This window comes from Notothenia rossii (genome assembly GCF_949606895.1).
Source record: "Notothenia rossii genome assembly, chromosome: 2".
NCBI lineage: Eukaryota > Metazoa > Chordata > Actinopteri > Perciformes > Nototheniidae > Notothenia > Notothenia rossii.
The window spans coordinates 82,834,191-82,840,418 of NC_136904.1; the positions used below are offsets into that span (position 1 = coordinate 82,834,191).

At 37.8% G+C, this 6,228-nt stretch overlaps 1 protein-coding gene across 1 annotated transcript in view; it reads right to left on the bottom strand.

The window, feature by feature from the left end:
- rapgef4a (Rap guanine nucleotide exchange factor 4a) overlaps positions 1 to 421 on the bottom strand; it is a 32,623-nt gene extending 32,202 nt beyond the window's left edge. The window contains exon 1 of the mRNA XM_079664756.1: positions 235 to 421. Within this exon, the coding sequence (XP_079520882.1) occupies positions 235 to 302 (68 nt within the window). The 5' untranslated portion in view covers positions 303 to 421. The remainder of the gene's footprint in view (positions 1 to 234) is intronic.
- Between the last annotated feature and the right edge of the window lie 5,807 nt (positions 422 to 6,228).

Consider the following 6,228-nt stretch of genomic DNA (forward strand, 5'->3'; position numbering starts at 1 on the left):
GCTGACATGGCCTTGATGCCTAATTCAATCTCAGGAGCATTAAGTCTTAACTACGTTGGGAAATTAAAACTACAAAACCAAAAATCTTAGCTCCTGAAAGCTCCTTAACTTAGCTCCTGAATCACAGCGCCGAAGCTCTGCTGGAAAAACAGAAATCGCGTTAATATTCCATCAATCGTCCCTTGCACAGTGGCTTGAAACGAGCAGCATTGAGTCAGTGACATATAAAAATACCTTTTATCCAGACAAATAATCCACTCGGCAGATTCCGAAGAATGTGAAGAAGTGTGTGCTGCTACCATCTTTGGATCCTGCTGCTGTGGAAGTAGAGAGGGCTGGACTAAAACACCTGCCTTCAGTCTTCACTCATTCCCCGCTGACAGTCACTGAGCTGCTGTCCCCAGATCTGCTGCTGCTGATCTCTACAGCTGACCGGGAGCGGAATGGGAACACATGAGAGGGGGTGTTCAATGTGGAGCCAGTGAGTGGTGAGGTTTAGTTGCTTTTGAGAAAAAACGTGACTCACTTTGCTAAACTGAAAAAAAGGAGGTAAGTTTATTCAGCCTTTAAAGAAACAATTAGAAAAATCACATGCTGCAGAAACTGGCAGAGAAACGATTAATATGATGGTGGGAAATACATCGGTCTCTCATTCATGCTATTTACTTTGTTTAGTTGATAAGTCATAAAAAACATTTTTAATTTGTATTGATTAGCCCAAAATATTATGTATAATAATATATATTTTCACCACTGCAAAGATTTCTCCTGCTTTTTATTATGTATTGCAATTGTTAATACTCATCTAAAATAAATGTCTTTATCTTTTTGTTTAATTTGTATCACTTCAAATTAATCTTTTACACACGTATGCATTCTGCTCTTGTTTTAGTCATTGTCTTAACTGGTTGTGTGTTTTCATACCAAGTAGCTTCACACACAACCTTCTCAGAGCTGATCATTTGATTAAAGTTTTGTTATCTTGATTTTAATGTTCACTGTGGTCATCTACATTTATAAGCAATGCCAAGTGCATGCTACTTAGAAAGAGTGTTTTAAGGGGGCATATATAAAGCACTTTGCCAACTGCTAAGGAAGTATTATATGAGCTCAAATTGTTCAATTCAACATACACTAAATGTTTCACTCAGTTACCAGCTAGCTATCTAATGTAACAATAAATCATGCTTTCATTGAATTAATGTTTTTCATGTATTCCACTTCAGAGTTGCTTTGGAGGTTGCAGGTTTCCTTATAAACCGCCAACTTTTTGAGGTGGAATATGTTAATATAGTGGTGTGAATTAAATGTTATTTGGGAGAGAGAGTTTCCCACCCTGATGTAAAATGGTCCTGTTAGATATCTAATACAACACAATCTGTAAAATGTTAACAATGGTTTAACAGTTTTGAAACGTGTGAAATGTATCACACATTGCTGCTCATACTAGCTACTGTCTTTACTCTTCTCACTCCCACATTTCACTGATGTTCAAAACGTGACTGTGAAATGTTTTTTCTCATTGAAGCAACCTTGTGATAGTAGGGGACATTCTCATGTTGCCACGTGCATGAGTGCATACATTCACCATGAAGAGATTGGTTGCAGGTGGAGGACATGTTCTAAAGTGGCCAGTCAGCACAATAAGGCACTTCTGCACAGAGGGATTTCAGTATGATGGAAATGCATATGGATGACCTTATAGAATAACACACATGACCATCATGGGCATCCACATGACAGTTAATCAGGAATGTATGTAGACTTGTCTTCTTTCAAAGTAGAATGGCCCTGAGAAAAGGATGCTTTGTAATAAGCGTTCACATAATAAAAGGGTCATTGCTCCTCAGTTCCCTTGGCAACAAACTGCAACTGAGACAGAAGTAACACGACTAAGAGGTTGAGCTCCACAATGCCTTCTGTGCTGTCAAGAGTGTGAAGAAAACTGTTTGCTTATTTCTTTTGTATCTCTTTAACCTAACACTTGCTGATCAATCAGTCATTTGTTTGTTTGTATTTTGTTTTTGATGATTAGAATTACAAGTAAAATCAAATGTATTCACATCTATGTCTATATTTATGTACTTGACGATTGCAATACTTACTGCACAAAACGTAGTATTAAACGTCCCCTATTATACTGTCCTCATCAATATATTATAGGTCTCAGATATACACAAACAGGGCTGCCCCTGGCCAACTTGTGGCCCAACGCAAAGTTATGTGATGAGGCCCTCTGTGTCACGAACGATGAGGCTCCCTCCGTGAGGTGAGGCTCCCTCCGCGAGGTGAGGCCCCACGCAGTCTGTGTGATCTGCGTGTAGGGAGGGGCGGGCCTGTATACAAAACATGTCTCTAAAGTGTTTGGCTCGAAATACCAAACAGATCATTGCAGCATCCCATAAACCCCTCTGTTTCAACCCAGTTTCAAAAGTGCTGATTCTCTGTCTTTTACTTTAGAAGAAAATAAGGAGCCCCTTCCCACGCCCCTCTGAGAGATATTTGGTTAAAAAGAACACAGTGGTGCTCTAGGAGGACATTCAGGTGATAAGGTGGGGGGGTTACCTTGGTTGGTGATTGGCTAATGGTTACACAACTCAAACAATCGTTATGACATCATAAAGTGGCCAAAATCTGATCAGCTCATTTTCAGACAGGTTTTTATATAGTGAGCGAATCTTTTTTCCTGAAACTTTCAGAATCTCTTTACACAGAGGGGAGACATGTTTATGTATAAAAGACATGAAAAAGTGGATTTTGCACAATAGGTGACCTTTAAATATTGATATAAAGCAATAATCGCTGTTTAGTGTAAGTTGACTATATAAGACCCTAAGACTCCACATGGGTGTGACAGTATGAGTGCCATCATTACAAAGTGGTTGTCAGCAGTTTGAGAGGCAGATGTTCACAAACCACAAAAGAAAATGCAAACTGCTGCACATATTGAAATCCTTGAGAATCTTTAAATGGTGTGATGAAATGTATAGTACAATTCTGATCTTTCCATGAATTTCATAGAACGTACATAGTCATTGCTTTTAAGGGGGTGAAAAGAGCCCGTAACTGACCTAAACTATTTTAGAAAATTAAGAAAACATTTTTTAAGTATAACCAATGTGATATCTTTTCATGGGGCCCAAAATCCCTGGCGGCGCCCCTGGGTATGAGGATGAAGATGAAAGAAATCACTGTTTTTTTTTTATATTTGATCAATATCAATATCTTAAATCTTGTACTTCTATCTGCCACTAGATGGAAGCATTGTTTCTGTTTAAGGTACAAAAACAGAATCATGCTGCCTTGGCTTGATTTACAAGACTGTTTGGAAATGTAACTCTGACTCTGAAATATTCAATTTTCATTAGTATGAGCAGACATATTTGTGTGCAGTTCCAAAGATGTTTTGCATTTTAGAGACTTCATTTTGATAAAGAGTTGAGGGCCACACTGATTACACATTGTATACATTTCTATTGTCTATGGTCCTCCTGAGCATGGAGAGAATTTTGTCTTTTGACAAAATATGTTAACTTAAGGTCAATTTACTAGATTTGTATTACAGGAAATGGACCTTCAGGTAATTCTTTTAAATGACTGTTCCAGTAAAACCCACACACATTTTGAAGTTGCACCTTCATATTTTTCTCTCTAAAAGACCAGCATTACCCTTTCCATCACGCTGTCGCTGATGCAAGACTGAGCTCAGGCCAGGGAATGCACAACACAAAACACACATTCTAGTTACACTGCATACCTTCAACTCACAGCAGCATCACAGCAACACATAACAATTAGTAAAAATGTCAATATGCACTGCAGTGCTTTGCCAATGTGCCTTTGTCACTACTTCTAGTGATCTGATGGCTCCTAAAACACTGCAAATGATTGCTCATATTGCCATTGCAAGTAGGTGTGCAAACCATCCTGTATCCTGAAAACACAATCAAATAGCTTTCCATATTTAAAAGCACCCAGCTGACGGTGGCAATATTTAACATTCAACCCTCTTCAGGAAGAGGGAACAATGGCCTCATAGAGAAAGGTTTGTTTTGTTAGTTGTGGTCTGATTGAGTTTGAGACATTTTGTCAAAGATTCCACTGACCGGCACTTCACCTGCTCACGTTTTCATTCGGCTTGACTTGTTCATTCTTGTTGTTTGAAGGGTTGCTATAGAGATCGCTGGCCTGGCTTCGGCGTGCCATCTTACCCCTGGGAGAAAGCCCACTGACTGTGTATATATGGCTTTTCAGACCCACAGTTGCTAGGAGATGATCCAGCAAGCTGGCAATGGTAAACACACAGACACATGCAACACTTATGTGCACACACAGCATCATTTCAGATGCAGATGAGCATTTGGAAAGACAGTTGATACTACTGGAATGTGAAGCTCTTATAAGTAAGTGTACAATATTGAAAGTAATGTGTTTCCTCATGTAAGATGAACATTTTGAGATCTATGAATAGTTGGAGAGGACATAGGTCTCACTTAAAAGACCAACGTACACATTCCAGAGTCAAAGGAAATTTGATCCATCATTAAACATTTCTTATCTCTCACTCCCAGTCTGAGAGCTCACATCCCTTGAGCCAAATGTAAATGGATTTACATAAAACAAATGAATAAAGAACCCATAGGAAAGATGTACGTTAGTGGTAGGCTAATACTAAGCTTTATAAAACCTCATTCATCAGATAAGACCTAACATTTTCATCGACATAACTACTCTGTAGCCATGTTCGTATGACAAATAAAGAACCTTGATAACCAAGACTTAAATGGAATGTGAGGGCTGATAGCTGCAGAGGAAATGCCTGAGGACTGGACCTTTTCCAGAGAAGTCTCCCTGAATGTTTTTAAACATTAATTTACAACTTTGATATGATGGGATGTAATAGCCTTAAAATAAAGCACTATTTACATAATATTCATTTATCTAATAATCAAACGCAAATGGTAATGCTCCCTGGGTGGAAACTCTCAGTGTTGAGAGTTTAATATTTTATCTTTTAAAAATGTAAATGGATTTACACTTTAGGCAACTGAAGAAATGGTCATGTCTTCTAAATAGATCACCATCTGCTTATAGACCTCCTGCTGCGGCCTGGTTCATATTTATAAATAATTACATCCTTCTTTGCATATTGTTACATAATAATCCCCTCTTTTTCGTAAAAAGTTACAAAAGTGTGTACGTTCAAGATGTATAAAGATGTAATCAAACATAAGATACACGTTTAAACTATATACAATTTTTTATTTTAAAGCCATTGTCTTTTACAAAATAATGACCTGATGAATGTTATTACATTTGTAAATAAACAATGACGCACTGTCGTCTTGTAAAAGATATTCAAATATTCATTTGAGATCAAAGAACATCTTCTCCCACATGCTCTGGCTTCTATTTCCTAGGTCTTTCTGATTGGATGATATTTTTGCAATGTAGGTTCTCAGCCACAGAGGAAACCTGACTACACTTTCATTCAGTATCTTTGCAGCCAATCTCATGAAAACATAATCTCTTTATTTCCTGACTCAAATAGGTATGAAATGTTGGTTCTGCAACTTATTATTCTCTGGAGAGGTGACCTGATTTTTAACATGACATAAGAAAATACTAATATATTATGCTTTGAAATGTAATCCTTTCTAAACTTTGGTTTTGTGAAATCACTTCAGAATATATTTTCAGCTAAATTAATTTGGATTTCAATATGTAAAAAAGTATTAATTAGAAAATGTGCACAGCCATAGCAATAATATGCAGGATATAGGATCTCTGTAAAATGACCCACTTAAATTGAGGTGAAATATATGGTTCAGCCCAACTTGCATTTCCTGATGCATGTTTATACAGTATATTATGTAAGCACTTTGACACGCAGTTTGTGTATGAAATAGTATACTAATACACTTCCTCCGCCTTGTTGTTGGTTAAACCTTACTGTTACCTGAAGGTAGTTCTACAGATTCATTTAGATTTTTGTCAGATGTTGTTTTTTTCTTCCAGAATGCACTTCATCCCTTCAGTTAAACTATACACATCCACGCTAATGCCATAACTGCCTTCAGGCTAAACAAGGTGGCTCATAATCAGCCAGTACCTGTGGCAGTGTGCTGACTTAGTCATAGCCGGATGTATAACTCATGGGGCCTTGGGGCATCATTCGCTGTTTGTCTGTCTGTGTGTGCTAGTGACTTATTCGAGCGGCCCACCTCG